The sequence below is a fragment of the Bombina bombina genome, chromosome 3, assembly GCF_027579735.1.
Source record: "Bombina bombina isolate aBomBom1 chromosome 3, aBomBom1.pri, whole genome shotgun sequence".
NCBI classification, from domain to species: Eukaryota; Metazoa; Chordata; class Amphibia; order Anura; family Bombinatoridae; genus Bombina; species Bombina bombina.
The window spans coordinates 81,361,852-81,384,426 of record NC_069501.1 but is presented as its reverse complement, the minus strand read 5'-3'; the positions used below and the strand labels follow the sequence as shown (position 1 = coordinate 81,384,426).

Genomic DNA, 22,575 nt, shown 5'->3' with positions numbered 1-22,575 from the left:
TTTAGGCTACCTCCAGTATTTGGAGTCACTCAAAATAGGGTCTAACGCTCACTTTTCAGCCGCGACTTTTCCATACCGCAGATCCCCTTACGTCAATTGCATATCCTATCTTTTCAATGGGATCTTTCTAACTCCGGTATTTAGAGTCGTGTCTGAAGTGAGCGTTAGAAATCTAACGACAAAACTCCAGCCGCAGAAAAAAGTCAGTAGTTAAGAGCTTTCTGGGCTAACGCCGGTTCATAAAGCTCTTAACTACTGTACTCTAAAGTACACTAACACCCATAAACTACCTATGTACCCCTAAACCGAGGTCCCCCCACATCGCCGCCACTCGATTAAATTTTTTTAACCCCTAATCTGCCGACCGCCACCTACGTTATACTTATGTACCCCTAATCTGCTGCCCCTAACACCGCCGACCCCTATATTATATTTATTAACCCCTAACCTGCCCCCCACAACGTCGCAGCCAGCTACCTACAATAATTAACCCCTAATCTGCCGACCGCAAAGCGCCGCCACCTACGTTATACTTCTGTACCCCTAATCTGCTGCCCCTAACACCGCCGACCCCTATATTATATATATTAACCCCTAATCTGCCCCCCTCAACGTCGCCTCCACCTGCCTACACTTATTAACCCCTAATCTGCCGAGCGGACCGCACCGCTACTATAATAAAGTTATTAACCCCTAATCCACCTCACTAACCCTATAATAAATAGTATTAACCCCTAATCTGCCCTCCCTAACATCGCCGACACCTAACTTCAATTATTAACCCCTAATCTGCCGACCGGAGCTCACCGCTATTTTAGGATTAATATTTATTTTACAGGTAACTTTGTATTTATTTTAACCAGGTACAATAGCTATTTAATAGTTAAGAACTATTTAATAGCTAAAATAGTTAAAATAATTACAAATTTACCTGTAAAATAAATCCTAACCTAAGTTACAATTAAACCTACCACTACACTATCAATAAATTAATTAAATAAAATACCTATAATTATCTATAATTAAACCTAACACTACACTATTAATAAATAAATTAAATACAATACCTACAAATAACTACAATGAAATAAACTATCTAAAGTACAAAAAATAAAAAAGAACTAAGTTACAAAAAATAAAAAAATATTTACAAACATAAGAAAAATATTACAATTTTAAACTAATTACACCTACTCTAAGCCCCCTAATAAAATAACAAAGCCCCCCAAAATAAAAAAATGCCCTACCCTATTCTAAATTACTAAAGTTCAAAGCTCTTTTACCTTACCAGCCCTGAACAGGGCCCTTTGCGGGGCATGCCCCAAGAAGTTCAGCTCTTTTGCCTGTAAAAAAAACCATACAATACCCCCCCCCTGAACATTACAACCCAGCACCCACATACCCCTAATCTAACCCAAACCCCCCTTAAATAAACCTAACACTAAGCCCCTGAAGATCTTCCTACCTTGTCTTCACCCTGCCAGGTTCACCGATCGGTCCAGAAGAGCTCCTCCGATGTCCTGATCCAAGCCCAAGCGGGGGGCTGAAGAGGTCCATGATCCGGCTGAAGTCTTCATCCAAGCGGGGCAGAAGAGGTCTTCCATCCGATTGAAGTCTTCATCCAAGCGGGATCTTCTATGGTCATCCATCCGGAGCGGAGCAGCAGGATCCTGAAGACCTCCGACGCGGAACATCCATCCTGGCCGACGACTGAACGACGAATGACGGTTCCTTTAAATGACGTCATCCAAGATGGCGTCCCTCGAATTCCGATTGGCTGATAGGATTCTATCAGCCAATCGGAATTAAGGTAGGAATATTCTGATTGGCTGGTGGAATCAGCCAATCAGATTTAGCTCGCATTCTATTGGCTGATCGGAACAGCCAATAGAATGCGAGCTCAATCTGATTGGCTGATAGAATCCTATCAGCCAATTGGAATTCGAGGGACGCCATCTTGGATGACGTCATTTAAAGGAACCGTCATTCGTCGTTCAGTCGTCGGCCAGGATGGATGTTCCGCGTCGGAGGTCTTCAGGATCCTGCCGCTCCGCTCCGGATGGATGACCATAGAAGATCCCGCTTGGATGAAGACTTCAATCGGATGGAAGACCTCTTCTGCCCCGCTTGGATGAAGACTTCAGCCGGATCATGGACCTCTTCAGCTCCCGCTTGGATGATGACTTCAGCCGGATCATGGACCTCTTCAGCCCCCCACTTGGGCTTGGATCAGGACATCAGAGGAGCTCTTCTGGACCGATCGGTGAACCTGGCAGGGTGAAGACAAGGTAGGAAGATCTTCAGGGGCTTAGTGTTAGGTTTATTTAAGGGGGGGTTGGGTTAGATTAGGGGTATGTGGGTGGTGGGTTGTAATGTTGGGGGGGGTATTGTATGTTTTTTTTTACAGGCAAAAGAGCTGAACTGTTCAGGGCTGGTAAGGTAAAAGAGCTTTGAACTTTAGTAATTTAGAATAGGGTAGGGCATTTTTTTATTTTGGGGGGCTTTGTTATTTTATTAGGGGGCTTAGAGTAGGTGTAATTAGTTTAAAATTGTTGTAATATTTTTCTTATGTTTGTAAATATTTTTTTATTTTTTGTAACTTAGTTCTTTTTTATTTTTTGTACTTTAGTTAGTTTATTTAAATGTATTTATTTGTAGGTATTGTATTTAATTAATGTATTGATAGTGTAGTGTTAGGTTTAATTGTAGGTAATTGTAGGTATTTTATTTAATTAATTTAATGATAGTATAGTGTTAGGTTTAATTGTAACTTAGGTTAGGATTTCTTTTACAGGTAAATTTGTAATTATTTTAACTATTTTAGCTATTAAATAGTTCTTAACTATTTAATAGCTATTGTACCTGGTTAAAATAATTACAAAGTTGCCTGTAAAATAAATATTAATCCTAAAATAGCTACAATGTAATTATAATTTATATTGTAGCTATATTAGGATTTATTTTACAGGTAAATATTTAGCTTTAAATAGGAATAATTTATTTAATAAGAGTTAATTTATTTCGTTAGAATAAAATTATATTTAACTTAGGGGGGTGTTAGTGTTAGGGTTAGACTTAGCTTTAGGGGTTAATACATTTATTAGAATAGCGGTGAGCTCCGGTCGGCAGATTAGGGGTTAATGTTTGAAGTTAGGTGTCGGCGATGTTAGGGAGGGCAGATTAGGGGGTAATACTATTTATTATAGGGTTAGTGAGGCGGATTAGGGGTTAATAACTTTATAATAATAGCGGTGCGGTCCGGTCGGCAGATTAGGGGTTAATAAGTGTAGGCAGGCGGAGGCGACGTTGTGGGGGGCAGATTAGGGGTTAATAAATATAATATAGGGGTCAGCGGTGTTAGGGGCAGCAGATTAGGGGTACATAAGGATAATGTAAGTAGCAGCGGTTTACGGAGCGGCAGATTAGGGGTTAAAAATAAAATGCAGGTGTCAGCGATAGTGGGGACGGCAGATTAGGGGTTAATAAGTGTAAGGTTAGGGGTGTTTAGACTCGGGGTACATGTTAGGGTGTTAGGTGCAGACTTAGGAGGTGTTTCCGCGTAGCAAACAATGGGGCTGCGTTAAGAGCTGAACGCGGCTTTTTTGCAGGTGTTAGGTTTTTTTTCAGCTCAAACAGCCCCATTGTTTTCTATGGGGGAATCGTGCACGAGCACGTTTTTGAGGCTGGCCGCTTGCGTAAGCAACTCTGGTATCGAGAGTTGAAGCTGCGTTAAAAATGCTCTACGCTCCTTTTTTGGAGCCTTACGCAGCCTTTATGTGGACTCTCAATACCAGAGTTATTTTTATGGTGCGGCCAGAAAAAAGCCGGCGTTAGCTACGCGGGTCCTTACCGACAAAACTCCAAATCTAGGCCAGAGACAGTAAAGTCAAAATTAAACATTCATGTTTCAGATAGAACATGCAATTTTAAACAACTTTCCAATTTACTGCTATCAAATTTGCTTTGTTCTCTTGCTGTCTTTTTTCAACGAATAAATCTAGGTAGGACTGATAGGAGCCCAGGAACACATGTCCAGAACAGTCAGTGTTTGCAACTATGTATAACATTACTATAAATAATATTGCTAACAGTGCTGCCAGATGGCTAAAGACACGTGCACGCTCCTGAGATCACCTAGGATTACTCTTTAAGAAAGGACATCAAGAGAGCTAAGCAAAATTGATAATAGAAGTAAATTAAAGGGACATTCAACACTAAATAAATGCTAGATAGAATGATGCATTCAAAGAAAAGATTAGTCTGATAATAACAAGTAGAAGTATTTTGTAAAGTTTCATTAGCTGTTTAAATAGTGACAAAATAAGTGTAAAGTTTTAGGGGCCGATTTATCATCGGTCTACCCGACATGATCCGCTCAGCAGATCATGTCCGACAGACATCGATGAATGCTGACAGCATACGCAGTCGGCATTTATCATTGCACAAGCAGTTCTTGCAGGGGGTGACAATCAGCCCGATCGTGTAGCATCGGGCGGATTGCAGACCGCAGCCTCAGAGCAGGCAGACAAGTTATGGAGGTTCACGTGGAAACAGGGGCATCAAGCTCCATTCCATTCAGAGCTTGATAATTTGGCCCCTTAGTGTCTAGAAAACAATGGAAGCTGCCATGTTGTAACTAAGGTTACCTTCTCTGCTGTGGCCAATTAGAGACAGTTATAAATAGGTCACTAGAGTTTACAGCCAATGACTGTGCAGAATATAACAGTGTTCTGCACTTCCATTTCTAACAGGAACTGAAAAGCTCACAATTTCAGAACTGAATTTCAGGAAAAGGGGACAAAATAAATAATGGTAGTATATTAAGTTATATTTATATATACAAATTATCATTTTATAATACCATCTCAAAGTGTTTAATGTCCCTTTAAGTTGTTTAAAACTTTATGATCTGTCCAATACATGTAAGTATAATTTTGACCTTACTGTCCCTTAAATTAAACATTTTCTGATGGAAGTTTATTTTTATATCCCAACATGAATTCTCTAATGGAATAGTGAGAAAAAAAAACGTATTTACTTACCATTGAATGTAAAATGTGTTGCCAGTTTAATCAGAGCTATATCATTCACCATCGTGCTTGATTTGTATTTGCTGTGGTATATGATCTTTTCTATGAGTACGGGAGCAATAGGAGGATCTTCGGGTTGGTTTAATAAACCTACTTGTACGCTCCAATACTCAGGAAAATACAAACTGCAAAAAAACAAAATGCATTAAGATTATTACTCTCACTTACTAGGAACTTGCCTTGTGCATATTTAAGAGGCAGCAAACCATTAACATGAGGTTTAACTGACTTCATTGCTAAATCAATTAAAGAAATTAATTTCAATTGTAGTAACTAGATAACAAATTAAGCATAAATAATGTAGCCCCTAATTGACTACAGTAGACAGATTCAGTATCACATCCACTAATGTACTTCTAGAAATAAAAAACAAAACATAAACGTGTTGTGTGTTCTAAGCGGTTAAGATTTAAAGGGACACTAAACCCAAATTTTCTCAGACAGAGAATGCAATTTTAAGCAACTTTCTGTTTTTTACTCCTATTAGAAATTTTTACCATTTCACAAAAATCCACTTAAAGGGACAGTCTACACCAGAATTGTTATTGTTTTAAAAGATAGATAATCCCTTTATTACCCATTCTCCAGTTTTGCATAACCAACACAGTTATATTAATATACTTTTAACCTCTGTGATTATCTTGTATCTAAGCCTCTGCAAACTGCCCCTTTATTGCAGTTCTTTTGACAGATTTGCAGTTTAGCCAATCAGAGCCTGCTCCCAGATAACTTCACGTGCACGAGCACAGTGTTATCTATATGAAACACAAGAACTAACACCCTCTAGTGGTGAAAAACTGTTAAAATCCATTTTGAAAAGAGGTGACCTTCAAGGTCTAAGAAATTAGCATATGAACCTCCTAGATTAAGCTTTCAACTAAGAATACCAAGAGAACAAAGCAAAATTGGTGATAAAAATAAATTGGAAAATTGTTTAAAATTACATGCCCTATCTGAATCATGAAAGTTTATTTTGGCCTAGACTGTCCCTTTAAGGGGGGTGATTTATGAGGATACCTATATCTCAAAAACCAAATATGTTACAGACGTTAAAATTAGTATTAAGATTCTCCTTTAAAAATAAAGAAACGTGTTTTACCATTTCCCAAAAATCCACTTAAAAGGGATGAAAAGGGGGAAGTGATTTATGAGGATACCTATATCTCAAAAACCGAAGATGTTACAGACGTGAAAATTGGTATTTAGATTTTCCTTTAAAAAAAAAAAAGAAACATGTGTTTTACTATTTCACAATAATCCACTTATGGGGGTGAAAAGGAGGGAGTTGATTTATGAGGATACCTATATCTCAAAAACCAAAGATGTTACAGACAGGAAAATTGGTATTTATATACTCATTTAAAAATAAAGAAACGGGGCAGAGTCTGGCCAAGCTGGAAGATGGCCGCACATTAGAAGGGTTCCTAAAACCCATGAAAGCTTAATACAGCTTATTTGGCATGTTTCTTCCCTTTATTCCCTAATCTTAATTACCCAAAGTCAGAGGACACACCGTCACACCAGAGAACTTTTGCAGGCGCTCATCTGATAGCATATCGTGTCGGGAGACAAGCGCGTCGTACCTACCTCGACCTCATAACCGGACAAGCTCTGCAAGATAGCGGACTAGAAATAGGTGAGAAAGAGATCAGACAACTGTTCCCTACTTCAGAGACAGGAGGCACCTGTTTTCTTGACCAAAGCGGAGATCTTACAGCACAGCGCCAAATTCAGTATATGATACTGCGTCACACCGGAGACACACCACAAGGCCAAAACCTGAACAGCGGTTGTCAAAAACCGGAAAAATCACGTTCCTTGGCAAGACCCAGAAGGATAAGATTGAAAGGTATGACAACAGTATATTATAAAAGGGTACTGGCATACTAAACCTCCAAAAACCGCCAGAATACACCAGGCCTAAATAAAGGCGCACCCCCACAGAATTGGCCCTTACCCGATCTCACTCGTAACTAAGCTCTGCAACGAAGAGGTATAAATCCTGCACACATATTCCATTAAAGGCCTCAAAGTAGCTCAGAACTTAATAAAAACACAGCACATTATTTTCCCAAAGTAATAGGGACAACAAAATTCCACTAAATATAGGAATTTTACTGAATAAATCTGTTCTACCAGGTCATAAGGATCATCGTTTAATATACTCTGTTATTGGGAAAGATGATACTTCTATCTACCTAACAGCTAAGAATATGTGATGCCTTGCAAGAGGCAAAGTAAATCTGAGAAAACCTCTACTACCAAACCCATTAGCCAATATCTCAAAACACTTGAAGCACAAGTAGACACAAATAAGGGAGATTTGGCTGCCAAACAACTTAATGCAGCTGCTCAGGTTCACCAAACCGAAATATCTTCCATACCATTTCTAAAAACTACATCCAACATTTATCATCAAAAGAGGATATAAAAGCTGTCCTACAAGAAATGAGAAATCTCTTTCATTGACCTTCGCAAGGATCTAAGCGCTTTGGATCACATGGTCCTCTCACTAAAAGAACACCAAGAAACGATATCTGTAGTGCTCCAAAGTAACACATCTGAAATACAGAACCAAGCAGATCAACTCCACCTTCTTACAGAAAAAATAGAAGACTTGGACAATCGCTGGTGAAGGAACAACCTCAGAATAAGGGGGGCCTCGGAAACAATATACCCTCCAGCAATAGAAGGATATCTTTAGGCTCTTTTCAAAGTTGTAAAAGAAAAACCTTCAGCACAAGTCATCCCATTTGAAAGGGCCCACAGGGCCCTTAGACCGAAACCCCCCTCCAATGCCCCACCGTGAGACATAATAGTAAAGTTTCTAAGTTATAAAGATAAGGAAGAACTTCTGCGATGTGCCAGAGCAAAGCACCCTATCTTTCACGCAGGGGAAGAGATAACTTTGTTCACAGACCTTTCACCAGCAACATTACAGAAGAGAAGGGAATTGGCCCATATTACATCACATCTTCAAAAAACAAGATACAATACAGATGGGGATTTCCAGTATCTATAATTGCATCTCACAATAATAAAACAGCAATCTACAGACCTGGATCCGACCCTCGTTTCTTCTAGAGAACTTCAGCTACAAGGAGAAAATGGAGAAATTTCAAAGAGCAACAACAGGGAGGATATGGTATTGAACGCCTCACCAAACTTCCCAAACACAGAAGAAAATGTATGACTGCACTGTCTCCAATATAGAAGGGACCGAATGTCCCTCATCAGTATCCTTTCAATTGTATACACTTTATAAAACACTTGGGATATTTATCAAAGCATCAACTATGTTGCATTCGCCGGCATCAATACGTTCGCCTAACATCGCCAAACATCGCAGCAGCGGATCTCAATAAGCTCTCATAATTTATAAAAAAAAGCCGTCAAAAACACGCGCACCAAGTACGGGGCGATGAGCATCAGACTGTTGTTAACTAGCAGTCATCGATCTCGTGTCTATTCGGCTTTTTCACAACTTTATTTATACCATTTCACTAAACGGGACGACTATGTTAAAATGTATAACCCCTATCCCGCCGCTCCCTGACACCACCGCCACTAAATAAACTTATTAACCCCTAAACCTCTGGCCTCCCCCATCACCACCACTAACTAAACCTATTAACCCCTAAACCGTCAGCCCCCACATCGCAAAAAACTAAGATATTAACCCCTTAACTTTAAATTAAAATTACAACATCCCTATCTTAATATAAATTAAAACTTACCTGTAGAATTAAAATAAACAAATTTTAAACTATTAATTAACCTACCCTAACTATTATACTACAATTAAATTAAACTACCAATTAAATAAACTAAATTACATATTAAAAAAACCTAACCCTACTAAATGTTTGACTTACAATATAACCCCAAAATAAACTGAAGCTTTTGGCCTCTACTTATCAAGCCATCAACTTACTTGCATTCAACGGCACCAATACGCTCGCCTAAGATCGCCTAACATCGCGGCCGCGGACCTGAATACGCTCTCCAAAGTTACCAAAAAAGCTATCAAAAAGCCGTGCACTAAGTACGGGGTGATGAGCAGCGGACTGTTGTTAACTAACAGTCATCGATCTCGCTGCTCTTCGGCTTTTTCACAGCTTTATTGGTATACTTTCACTAAACACCCACACTATACTATACTGTTTACCCCCTATACCGCCACGCCCGGAGCCCACTGCAACTCTAATAAATGTATTAACCCCTAAACTGCCGCTCACGGACCCCGCCGCAACTAAATAAAGTGTTTAGCCGCAACTAAATAAAGTGTTTAATTCCTAAACCGTCGCTCCCGGAGCCCACCGCCACCTACATTATACTTATTAACCCCTAATCTGCTACCCCCTACACAGCCGCCACCTACAATATACTTATTAACCCCTAATCTGCCGCCCCCTACACCACCGCCACCTACATTATACTTATTAAACCCTAAAATGCTGCCCCCTACACCACCGCCAGCTACATTATATTTATTAGCCCCTAATCTGCCCCCCTACACCGCCGCCACTATATTAAATTTATTAACCCCTAAACCTAAGTCTAACCCTAACACCCCCTAACTTAAATATAATTTAAATAAATCTAAATAAATATTCCTATCATTAAATAAATTATTCATATTTAGAACTAAATACTTACCTATAAAATAAACCCTAAGATAGCTACAATATAACTAATAGTTACATTGTATCTAGCTTAGGGTTTATTTTTATTTTACAGGCAAGTTTGTGTTTATTTTAACTAGATAGAATAGTTATTAAATAGTTATTAACTATTTAATAAATTCCTAGTTAAAATAAATACAAAAGTACCTGTAAAATAAAACCTAACCTAAGTTACACTAACACCTAACACTACACTATAATTAAATTAATTCCCTAAATTAAATACAATTAAATACAATTAAATAAAATTATCTAAAGTACAAAAAACCCCACTAAATTACAGAAAATAATAAACAAATTACAAGATTTTTAAACTAATTACACCTAATCTAATCCCCCTAACAAAATAAAAAAAGTCCCACAAAATAAAAAAAAGCCCTACCCTACACTAAATTACAAATAGCCCTTAAAAGGGCCTTTTCGGGGCATTGCCCCAAAGTAATCATCTCTTTTACCTGTAAATAAAATTATAAATCCCCCCAACATTAAAACCCACCACCCACACAACCAACCCTACTCTAAAACCCACCCAATACCCCCTTAAAAAAACCTAACACTAACCCCTTGAAGATCACCTTACCGGGAGAAGTCTTCACCCAACCGGGCCGAAGTCCTGGTTATGTAATCTATTTTGTTTACAAGAACAACTATGCAGTCCCTAGAGGAGAAAGTGATGAAGAAGGGGGCCCTATAGAGAAGGAGCTTTTCATGGAGAAAGAGCTGAGCTGCTTCCTTCCTTGGCTTCCTAGAGGGGCATTTCGTTAATGAAAATGCAGAACAGACTGCATCAGATTTATCCAGTTCCTAAACCACCACCCAACATCAGTGTTAGTGTCACTCTGCCAGAATCCTCCTACCTGGCCAGTTTGTGTACCTCCTCCAGCTCCCCAATGCCTGAAATTCAATCTACACCCCCCAAAAGTACCTGTGCGCCACAGCCCCATCCAAAGCCTGATTCACCTGCTACTGCACTTCCTGCTGCAGCTCCACCTGAGCTTATCCTACAGCACTTGTAGCAGTGATGAACCACAATACATTAGTAACAAACAAAAAAGCTTTTCACATTAGCCAATATGAGCTCAGAAGCAAACATAACAGTAACTACCTTGTCATTAGGAGAACACAGAGCAGCAAGGCAGCAGGAAATGCAGTTAGAAAAAGTAAACAGTTCTTTATTAGGACTAACTGAGGCGCTGGAAGTTAAATTGTACAGTAAGTTCTCATTGTTACAAGCACATCTTTCACATTGAGGTTTCTTCTACATCATGAGCTGCAGCTGTTCCACAAGGCTTTAAAGCAGGGTTGGGAAACCTTGGCCTTCCAGATGTTTTAGAACTACAATTCCCATGATGCTCAACTGGAATTCAGAGTTCATAAGCATCATGGGTAATTTAGTTCTGAAACATCAGGAGTGCCAAGGCTCCCCATCCCTGCCTTAAAGGGACATAAAACTCTAATATTTATTTCATGATTCAGACAGAACATATAATTTTAAACAACTTTCTAATTTACTTCTATTATCAAATTTTCTTTGTTTGCTTGTTATCCTTTGTTGAAAAGCAGGGATATAAGCTCAGCAGTGTGCACGTGTCTGCAGTACTATATGTCAGCAGTTTTGCAACAATGTAATACATTAGCAAGAACACTAGATGGCAGCACTATTTCCCATCATGTAGTGCTCCAGACATGTGCACGCTACCTATCTAGATGTCTCTTCAACAAAGAATAACAAGAAAACAAAGCAAATGTAATAATATAAGTAAATTGGAAACTTTTTTTAAAACTGCATTCTCTATCTGAATCATGAAAGAAATATTTTTGGTTTCGTGTCCTTTTAAATTACAAGCATTACTACTTCTTTGTAGTGTTATTTTTGACCACATCAAGGAGGCAAAAGGAGTTTGGTTTGGTTTTGCTTTTTAAATAGCTTTCCCTTCTGTCAGGAGTGACATATGAGGGTAGTCACCAATCATTCGCTGTTTTCAACTCTGGAGCAGAAATGTATTGCTGATCTACATCTGATTTTACCTATGTGTTTATCACCCCCTCCACACACAAATGAGTGTAATAATAAATGCTCTAGCACATTGATGAAACACTCTATAGAGGATACTTACTCATGGACACAGTGTGCTGCAGTGACAATCCACTGAGAGGTGATGAGTGACCCCCCGCACACGTGCATTCCTCGAAAAGTGAGACTTGCCTGCCACGGCCACTGACCTTCAGCAGAAACGTTACCACCAACAATGCGAGTTGACGGTACTGGTGTGAAACTAGGTCTAATGCCACAGTCTATGAATAAGGAGAGGGATTTAAGTAAACAATACAATATAAAACAATGAAGAGGCAGTGGGAGAATCATCACAAACAGGGAAACATCAGTTTTATAATAAACAATGTGTATATTTTTGTCTGCTTATCCTTTCTTAAAAAAAAATCAAGTGCAACATTTTGTCATATTTTTAAAGGTACAGTAAACCCAGTTTTTTCTTTTATGATTCAGACAGAGGATACAATTTTTAAAAAGTTTCCTATTTACATCTATTATCACATTTGATTCATTCTCTTGATATTCTTTGTTGAGGAGATATCTAGATAGGTAGTGTGCACATATCTGGAGCTCTACGGAACAGGAAATAGTGCTGTCATCTAGTGCCCTTGCTAATGTATAGCATTGTTGCAAAAAATAGAAGAAAATTGGAATGTTCTTTAAAAGTGTATGCATACCCCCCAACTGTCCCGATTTTCGCGGGACAGTCCCGATTTTCGGGGTCGATCCCCCTGTCCCGGGTTGCTAGCCATCTGTCCCGATTTGCCCCAGGTATTAAAAAAAAATTTTTTTTATTTTTTTTTAATTCTATTGGGCCCATACTCAGAAGCAGCTGCCTTTGCTCTCACAGGGTTAGATACCTGTTAGATTCCCTGTGGAAAAGGAATGGTGTGTGGGTTAAGTAGGAGTAAGAAGGCTGTATACACTCTGACCACGGGTAATGGTGACCTCTCTAACCTACCTCTGGCAGTGATGACGTCTAACCCCTGGTGATAATACTAGCATGCCTTCAGTTTTATGCAATGAGCAGTGCTAATACCAGGGTAACGAACAGTGTAACGAACAGTGGCAGCCGCAGACTGCCAGCTAATGTGCTTGCCAACCCCAAGACCCCATACAATGAATTACAGACACCCATATATGATGTAGTGTGTGTGTCTATCTGTATGCATAACTGTGTTTGTGTATCTGTATGTATAATTTTATGCTATGTAGTGAGTGTGTGTCTGCATGTATAAATGTAAGCTATGTAGTGTTTGTATGTGTATCTGCATGTATAAGTGTGTATCTGCATGTATAAGTGTATGCTATGTAGTGTGTGTGTGTCTGCATGTATAAGTGTATGCTATGTAGTGTGTGTGTATCTGCATGTATAAGTGTAAGCTATGTAGTGTGTGTGTGTATCTGCATGTGTAAGTGTATGCTATGTAGTGTGTGTGTATCTGCATGTATAAGTGTATGCTATGTAGTGTGTGTGTATCTGCATGTATAAGTGTAAGCTATGTAATGTGTGTGTGTATCTGCATGTATAAGTGTATGCTATGCAGTGTGTGTGTATCTGCATGTATAAGTGTATGCTATGTAGTGTGTGTGTGTCTGCATGTATAAGTGTATGCTATGTAGTGTGTGTGTATCTGCATGTATAAATGTAAGCTATGTAGTGTGTGTGTGTATCTGCATGTGTAAGTGTATGCTATGTATTATGTGTGTATCTGCATGTATAAATGTAAGCTATGTAGTGTGTGTGTGTCTGCATTTATAAGTGCATGCTATGTAGTGTGTGTGTGTATCTGCATGTATAAGTGTATGCTATGTAGTGTGTGTGTGTCTGCATGTATAAGTGTATGCTATGTAGTGTGTGTGTATCTGCATGTATAAGTGTAAGCTATGTAGTGTGTGTGTGTATCTGCATGTGTAAGTGTATGCTATGTCGTGTGTGTGTATCTGCATGTATAAGTGTATGCTATGTAGTGTGTGTGTATCTGTATGCATAAGTGTATGCTATGTAGTGTGTGTGTATCTGCATGTATAAGTGTATGCTATGTAGTGTGTGTGTATCTGCATGTAAAAGTGTATGCTATGTAGTGTGTGTGTGTATCTGCATGTGTAAGTGTAAGCTATGTAGTGTGTGTGTGTGTATCTGCATGTATAAGTGTATGCTATGTAGTGTGTGTATCTGCATGTATAAGTGTATGCTATGTAGTGTGTGTGTATCTGCATGTATAAGTGTATGCTATGTAGTGTGTGTGTATCTGCATGTATAAGTGTATACTATGAAGTGTGTGTGTATCTGCATGTATAAGTGTATGCTATGTAGTGTGTGTGTATCTGCATGTATAAGTGTATGCTATGAAGTGTGTGTGTGTGTGTATCTGCATGTATAAGTGTATGCTATGAAGTGTGTGTGTGTGTATCTGCATGTATAAGTGTATGCTATGTAGTGTGTGTGTATCTGCATGTATAAGTGTATGCTATGTAGTGTGTGTGTATCTGCATGTATAAGTGTATGCTATGAAGTGTGTGTGTGTGTATCTGCATGTATAAGTGTATGCTATGTAGTGTGTGTGTATCTGCATGTATAAGTGTATGCTATGAAGTGTGTGTGTATCTGCATGTGTAAGTGTATGCTATGAAGTGTGTGTGTGTGTGTATCTGTATGTGTAAGTGTATGCTATGTACTGTGCTACTGTGCATTTTTCCTGACTTTAAAGGCCAGAAACTATAATATTAATGAAGAATGCAGAGAGCAGTTTTAAAGAATTTATTATTAAATGTCCAATTAAGATAAAAATATTTAGTAATGTCTTTGCAAAGGCTAATACATAGCTCACATAGCCATACCAGTGGTTTGAGCTTGTGGTTAATTTTCTGCCTAAGTATATTAAAATATATGACTTTATTTAAAATTTTATTTATATTACTTTGGGCTTATGATTTTTTAAGCCCCGCCCACCATATTTAAAAAAAATTGCCGTTTGTCCCTCTTTTGAATTTTGAAATGTTGGGAGGTATGGTGTATGTTCTATCTGAATAATGAAAACAAAATTGGTGTTTTATGTCCCTTTAAAAGGGCAAACTGAATTCCTACTTAATGTTACTGTTTATTTTACAATACAAGTATGTATTTGCAAATATTGTTCCTCCCAATTACAGTCACATCATGAGAATGTGCCTGTTTTACCACATTGAAAGTAACACACGGTGTACAATTATCATTTGAGCTATAGTTACCATAACGCCAGATGTTTCAGAACGAAATTTGCAATAATGCTCAATTAGACAACAGAGTGCCTAAGCATCAAGGGAATTGTAGTTCCAAAACATCTAGGGTGCCAAGGTTAGCCATCACTGCCATAAGACAACAGCCTAGGGCGGCACATCTTAGATTTCTGTGGCAATCAGAAGAATGTACAGGGCTAACTTTAACAGTGAGTCAGTCCCTCCTTATTAAAGATTGGTTATTAGGATAAGGGAGAGAGTGCAAATAGGGGCCATACAGTGGCATCAACACTTCCTAGAGGACACCAACAGCCTCTGGTCACAAGAGGCTGAAGAATGAGTGATCTTGGAATTGATGACAGTTGGACATTTGGCAGTAATTGCCTTTTTTGGAGGGTCTCAGGAGATAGACGTGGAGTAATTAGGTTTCAGGGGGTTTGCAAGAGGGCTGGGCCGGACTGGAAATTAAATGCAGCTCTGGAAAATATGAAGTCCAGCACTATGTTCCATTAAGATGGTGGAATGCACATGCCCCATTTTTCTCGCAGAGAATTACTGGGACACTCCTTCCCCAATATTATTTTCAGAATTAAAGTATATTACTTTGTATTAAATACAAATGTCAGATTGATGCTATATATCAACCTTACAACCCAATTGCATCAATTAATCACCCCTTTAAATTGTGGCTTTCCAGCCTCAGGTGCTGCAGCCCACCGGGAAATTTTACCTGGAGGGTGTATTGTGTTAAGGAAGATAACACCTAGGAGAAATTATTGCTTGAGGGAATCTAGTAGGTGTTGGACCTATGGTGTTAGGGAAGTGTATTTGTGATTGTTGCAGTAGAGCAGTGGGGACAGTAAGGTAAAGTTAAGGTTAATAAAATTGTCGGTGGGTAGAATTAATGACATGCAGGAGTTTATGGTTAGGTTTAATTGTTAATTATGAGTGCTGAACAGTTAACTCAAATTCATGTTTAATCAGTTTGCATAGAGTTTATTTTGCCTCACAACTGGATTAACAAAAGGGGTTTGTTCATTCATAGGAACAAGCCACTAGGAATGATGATCCGATTGTAATGCTGCTGTAGGAAGCTTTTTGCACTTCCTGTTGCAAGTAAAGGGTTTATCTCGGGTGTTTGTGTGCGTCGGCAGTAGCGCGCGTATTACTAGTTGAAAGTAAACGTGTTTGCTTGAGTGCAAAAATCCGAAGTTAGAATATTGCATGTGCATTCAAGTATTCCCCCATAGAAGTCAATAGAGAGAAAGTGTCGGGGGAAAAAACACCTTACTCTCGTGCAAACCTGATTAGCATTTGCGCTAACCCAACATGCAAATATGAATATTTTCCTATTCATATATTTTTCTTTCATGATTCAGATAGAGCATGCAATTTTAAACATCATTCTAATTTACTTCTATTGTTACATTTTCTTCATTCTCTTGGTATCTTTTGTTGCAGGGATGTTAGCTCAGGAGCATGCATGTGTGTGGATCACTATATGGCAGTAGTTTTGCAAGAATGTTATCCATTTACAAGAGCACTAGATGGCAGCACTATTTCCTGTTATATAGTGCTTCAGACACCTAACTAGGTATCTCTTCAACAAAGAATACCGTGGGAACAAAGCTAATTTGATAATAGAAGTAAATTGGAAACGTTTTAAAATTGTATGCTCTGTCTGAATCACAAAAGAAAATGTTTCATATCCATTTAAATAACATTATTTTAACAGCTTTGCAAGATTTCTATTACTGTCACCAGATCACAGCATTTGATACTTCATAAGGAAATAGTGATTTTAGCTGATTTAAAAAAAAAGTGCAAAATACAAATAGACAAAGAGAAAAGCTAAACAATAACTCGTTCGTGACAAAATGATTTCTGAAACAAAATGCGTTTAAAAACACAAATCTACTTTAACTTAATATCACAAAAATGTGAGTATGAAATAAAAATTACAGCTTATGATCTTTTTTAAATGTTGTGGCTAAGATTTTGTTCCCTTTCATTTCCAGCAGATCACGATTAATGTGTGAGATGACGTATGTGGTTATTAAATACATTTACATATGAAAATTCCATGGCTGCTTCTTAGCAATAGACTGTAAGACAGGGGCTTAAAGGGACAGGAAACCCAACATTTTTCGTTCATGGTTTAGATAGAACATACACTTTTAAATAACTTTACAATTTACTTCTATTATAAAATCTGGATCTGAGAAGCAGTGCCTAACAGTAACAAATAAGTATTTGCTGAAGTTAATAAGTAGCTGTATAGTAAATTAAATATGTTAACCCGTTTGTTTCAACATAAACACATTTTTCTTTGTTTTCCAGAAATCTAATGAACATTACAGGGGAGAACTGATGTGGAGAGGATATTTCTAAATAAGATGCAATGAGTTGACATATAGATGCATCATAGATTTTGAGCCCATGTCTTGGGCACTGTTGAGACATGTATTAATAAATAACTATAATACTCATGTATATCTATGATATAAGATGTGACTAGGAAATGAAATATGTACCAGTATATCAAATGAGCTGATATACAGAATAAGTCAGATAGACATATATATTTCATTGATTGATACTACTAGTCCCTCATAAAAATGCAACTTTTAAGGCATCTTCTAAAATATGATAAGTAATATACTCATGTTTAGTCTCTATAAATACATGCTAAATTTTATTAAATGGCACTATATGGTTCCATGTATATTAAACATATGACTTATTAATACTAGAAATGATAGTATATTGAATAAAAATATATAAGAACTGTATTTACTATTAGCAGTGTTGAAAATGAAACTGTCTTTGTCTGCTGCCCCCGATGGCCTAAATCCAGTATTATAACCAAAAAGTATTTGGCTGTTGAAAATGGCATCTCCCAGTAGCCAATCAGACAAAACTGCGTATACAAATCTATCGAATGATTAAGACATGGGGAGGAGTTTTGTCTCAGACAAAAACTCCCTGCACACAAGGAATTGGGATCCTGGTGGAAAACTTTGCTTGGTGACTATTTGCAATCCTGCTTGCTGCCATTTTTGCTTATAGAGAGACCAGTGTGCGAACACAGTTTTCTGTAAGACAAATACGTTGGGACACTCTTTGTGGATAAGAGACTATCAAGATTAATTATCTTACAAATTTGCATAATTCCCCTAAAACATATGACGATAGACCTATTTGGATATTAACTGAATCCTTAAACTGGTGAACTGGTAAAGTATAAGCAACTGTATATTTAATATTTTAAGATATATGTATTATTTTCTTTTATAAATCTTTATTAAGGTTCAATGCAAGGTGTACAAATATTGAATATCAAGATATGTTAGACAATACAGATAACAATGGTTACATGACTTAAATATGGTTCAAATCAGGAAAAGTAAATATAACATGCATATATGACATTTACATTCTTTGTATAAACAATATTTGCCATATAATCTGTATACCAACTGGGTGCCTTATGAGTCCACTCATGGACCGCTAACCTATGTTTAAGGTGGGTAGTTATAGGTGGTGATCTGAGACAATAGGAGACCACTCAAGGATCTCAAATGATGAACCTTGTTTTTCATTTGTAATTGCAAGGACAATACTCGTCCATAACTTCAGTTACTATTTGCAATCGTACAAATATAACATACAATACACAGTGAGGCCTTCTAGCTAACAACAGGGTGGAACAACAACATATGAGGGTATAGTGGGAAGAGCTCAGTTTTATATTTTTATTGCGATGATAAAATGTAAGGTCTTTGCCAAACATAATCAAATTCCAGAATAAAACAGGTTGTATCTTTGGGGAAAATAACTGATAATGGAAGTATGATATCTTAGGAGTAGAGTCCTGTTAATTAGTATTCCGATTAGATTTGGGTAACTCCTTAAAGTACTATGTGGACACTACTATGTGGGATTGCTTGCTAAATGTGTACCAACAATTGCTGGTGATAGATATATTTTTTGCTAACAAATTCTATTATACCGAGGATAAAATGGCTGTTCAGTTGTATTATACATTACAAATGCCACTTTGAATAAGACTCCGTAAGAATTTAGTTCTGACATGTGGGGCACTGCTATGAGAACATTGTTTAAGCAAAACAATAGTAAATATGTTAACTAACAGAATATATGTCCAGGGAACAAATAGCTGTAGTCACATCACTAACATATAGAAAAAGAACACATAAGAGAAACTAGGTAGCCTAAGTGCCTCTAGATCATCTAACCTAAGGTTATCATTGATAGGGACTGCGTTAGTGTACCATAACCTCCTAAGTTTATAAAGAAAAAACAAAAAATAACAAAACACAACGAAAAACCCCAAAAACTATAGATTCCCATAAGATGGGCAGATAGATAGAATACAGTGGCTCAGAGAGTCAAAAATAGAATTATATAATCCTGTAATATGTAATATAAAAACATGTTGTTATCCATGATTTTACACAACAGGTTAATTAATGTGCTGAGTCCGCTAGCGTTCTTACTATTGCTCCCCAAGCTGCTATTCATATAGCAGGGAAGAATGTTAAAGTAGGGCAGAACAGGGAGTATATGAGTTTCTTAGCCCACTCCAATGCGATCCTGTTGATCATAGCTCAAGTTCCCAAAGTAGTTCAGATAGTACAGTACCTGGGCAAATAGGGGAGGTTTTACTAGGAGTGAGGTGACTTCAAGAGCCGGTTTAGCAGCCTCAAGCTTGAAGTAGGGCAGTTGGGCCAATGAAGAAAGATCGTCTGAGTCCCGGCGTATACTCCTCTTCTCCGTGCACTCACAGATAGATGGCGGTTGTTAAGAGACCGGGAAGTTTGCAACGTCTCTCTTATTCAATACGGCAACTGAGGTGGTAAGTAAATGCAGCCATTTATCTATATTTGGTATAGCAGAGAGAGTAGCTACGATCTCAGGGATTACTGGCTGTATGTGCTCGGAGCTTGCTGCAAGAAAAGGTTGTTCCATGTCAGCAGAGCAGCCGCGGGTCTCTTTCATCACCGGAAGATTTTCTTTAATGCTTGCACAGCTCCTGATTTCTCCATCTGCTGGATCATTGGTCTGGAGCTGGATCATGGCAGGATTAGGTGCAGTTTCTTCCCTTGTTTTGCTAGTCAGGCTGTTGGGGCTACGCTGCTTAGGAGTATCCACTGTCTCCAAGTATTGAGTCTCCCAGCCATCAATTTCCAGAGAAGCTTGTTTCCCTGCTGTTATCTGCATATTTCGTGTCAGGGTCCAATGACTCGGTTTCTTGTAACCTTACCTTATCAGGTTTGTGCAGAGCAGGGTGAAATATTGCAGCTATTCTTTCCTCCATTCTCTGGGCATGCTCCTGTAGTATTGTATTGTAGTAATTAAGAAAGTATCCTCCATTTTCAGTTAGCGTGTAGGGGACAGCGTAGGTGTACTTCATCCTTAACCTCAATTTGCTGCAAATATATAGTACTCTTAGTTATAGGGACATAGCACAGCTAGTTGTGGGGACGGTGTTGAGGCTTCAATGATAGGGGAAGGCCTCAGAATGAATAGTCCGGTACTGAGGGCAGTTAAGCTACGTCAAGATTCAAAATCCTATATTTCAAATCAGGTCGTCAACAGACAAGCTTCTCCGCTATTTTGAATAGTATATATCCAGTTTCAGCTTCACAAAATTAGTGAGTTTTGGAGAGAGCTTAAGTGCTCAGTGCGACCAGTAAGATGGCCGCCGCCCGGAAGTCCCCCCTTTATTGTGGTATTTTAATGTGATTCCTTGTGAGTAAAGTTAATTTTAAGGGTATATTTTTATGATCTGCTGTATAGAATATTGTAACGGAATAAGCGTGCATAATTGATTCAAGGCTAGTCTCTACTTAATATATTTAAATGTGTTATACATTTTAACTAATCTAAAGAATTTAGGAATAAATATTAATTTTAATTGTTTCGTATATACATTTTAATTAGGAATTATTTTAAAGAATAATAATTAATAAATTGTATTAAAACCCTGGTATATACTGACTACAACTAATTACCCAATCACAAGAGACAAATGTGTGCAAGCACCAATCAGGAGTTATTTCCCACTAATGTAGGATATGTGCTTATTCATTTTCAACAAGGGATACCAAGAGAACAAAGCACATTTGAAAATAGAAGTTTAAAAGTGTCTTAAAATTACATGCTCTATCTGAATCATGCAAATTTAATTTTTAACTTTCTTATCCCTTTAATTATCTGGATTATAAATCCAAAATGACTATAGGTTCGCTTCAATGGAGTTGTTAAAAATGGAGCTGTAAGCTACCGAAGTTCCTGACAGCTAAAAGTCATTTACGGCTCCAATTTAGTACCAGGTTTCCATTGAAATATTTTGCGCATTGCGTGCAGTCGCTCTTTTCGTGTAGGTGTAAATTAAGGTTGGATTAACACTTCCATCTGACATTGGATTTCTTGAAAATCAAGTTAGTTGCTATGGTAACCTGACCATACACTATAAAATTTACGTTTAACATCTGCTCCTTACCTGTGAACACCTCAAAAGAGAAACAAAAACAAAGATACACTTATTTATAATACATATTGTTTTAACTATAAGCAAATACTATTTTTTATTATAATTATAGTTTCCACTTTATTAATATATGTAATATACGATACGACACGATAAGCAATATTGCAACTGCGCTATTTAGTGCCCATATTACAAGATAAAAGTAAACAGTTGCAGTTGAGTGCAAACAAAATTAGCGCTTACTGTATTAGAGAGCTTGAAGACCATAAGTAAAGTGTAAGGGTTAGAAAGATAATTGCACCAAACACAACATAAATATATTAAAATAAACTATTACACTCATACATACACTTTCTGATTGAAATATTTCATATAAATATTAATTTAAAAAAATGCATAATGGTTAAAAGGGATATTGGGGGGGTAGTTATCAAGTGTCTACTTTACCTGCCTTCGCCGGTTCAATACGCCCGCCTAAGCTCACCTACCATCGCCGCCGCGGACCGGCAAAATTTTGCCTAAGTTATCAAAAAAGCTGTCAAAAAGCCGCGCACCAAGTACGGGGCGATGAGCAGCAGACTGTGAGAGTTATCACTCATCCGATCTCGCTGCTCTTCGGCTTTTTGACAGCTTTATTGCTAGCCTGTCACTAAGCTCCCACACTAACTACACTGTTCTACCCCTTATACCAGTGCCCCCGGAGCCCCCCGCAACTCAATAAAGTTATTATTATATTATTAACCCCTAAACCGCCGCTCCTAGACCCCGCCGCAACTATAATAAATGTATTAACCTCTAAACCGCCGCTCCCGGACACCGCCGCCACCTACATTATACCTAGTAACCCCTATCCTGCCCCCCCTATACCGCCGCCCTCTATAATAAAGTTATTAACCCCTATCCTGCTGATCCAGATTAGGGGTTAATAAGTTTAATATAGGTTGCGGCGGGGTCCGGGAGCGGCGGTTTAGGGGTTAAACTATTTATTTAGTTGCGGCGAGGTCCGGGATC

At 38.1% G+C, this 22,575-nt stretch overlaps 1 protein-coding gene across 1 annotated transcript in view; it reads right to left on the bottom strand.

The window, feature by feature from the left end:
- The window catches only part of TMPRSS3 (transmembrane serine protease 3), a 269,277-nt gene that overhangs the window by 51,550 nt on the left and 195,152 nt on the right, over positions 1–22,575 (bottom strand). The window contains exons 8-9 of the mRNA XM_053705154.1: positions 11,893–12,070; positions 5,043–5,215 (exon numbers count right to left, since the gene is read on the bottom strand). Of these exons, the coding sequence (XP_053561129.1) occupies positions 5,043–5,215; positions 11,893–12,070 (351 nt within the window). The remainder of the gene's footprint in view (positions 1–5,042; positions 5,216–11,892; positions 12,071–22,575) is intronic.